At 71.6% G+C, this 423-nt stretch overlaps 1 protein-coding gene across 1 annotated transcript in view; it reads right to left on the bottom strand.

The window, feature by feature from the left end:
* Positions 1 to 421, bottom strand: part of MRPS26 (mitochondrial ribosomal protein S26) — a gene marked incomplete at its 5' end in the record, with an annotated part of 2635 nt that extends 2214 nt beyond the window's left edge. Inside the window, 2 exons of the mRNA XM_027766468.1 lie at positions 21 to 195; positions 288 to 421. Of these exons, the coding sequence (XP_027622269.1) occupies positions 21 to 195; positions 288 to 421 (309 nt within the window). The remainder of the gene's footprint in view (positions 1 to 20; positions 196 to 287) is intronic.
* Positions 422 to 423: the final 2 nt, after the last annotated feature.

The following is a 423-nucleotide window of genomic DNA, read 5'->3' as shown; positions in this document are numbered from 1 at the left end:
GGAGGGCCTGGCAGCCCCGCCCCGCCTCCCGCCTCCTGCCCCACGCACCGCAGCTCGTGCAGCCGCCGGTTCTCTGCCTGGTTCCAGGCCATCAGTTCCTGATGCTCGGCGGCGTCTTGCAGGGCCTTGCGCTCCGCCAGGACCCCGACTCGGGCCTCGTGCAACTTCTTCCGCACCTCGGACACGAACTGCTGCCTGGGCGGGGACGCGCTTCGAGTGGGCACCCTCCCCGCCCCCCAACACTCCCCTGCGGGTGGGTCCGGTCACCTCCCGGTCATCACACACACCTGAGGGCGCGCACGGTCAGGCGGTACTGCTGGTAGCGCTCCATCAGCACGAAGAACTCCGCAGGGTCCACGGCGGGCGGCGTCGCCACGCGCCCGACCTTGGACTTGGCGGGCGGGTCGTGACGAGTCTTGCGGC

Source organism: Tupaia chinensis, unplaced genomic scaffold (assembly GCF_000334495.1).
Source record: "Tupaia chinensis unplaced genomic scaffold, TupChi_1.0 Scaffold143574_1, whole genome shotgun sequence".
Classification (NCBI taxonomy): domain Eukaryota; kingdom Metazoa; phylum Chordata; class Mammalia; order Scandentia; family Tupaiidae; genus Tupaia; species Tupaia belangeri.
Note: the sequence above shows the minus strand (reverse complement) of the source record. Positions and strands in the feature narration are given on the sequence as shown.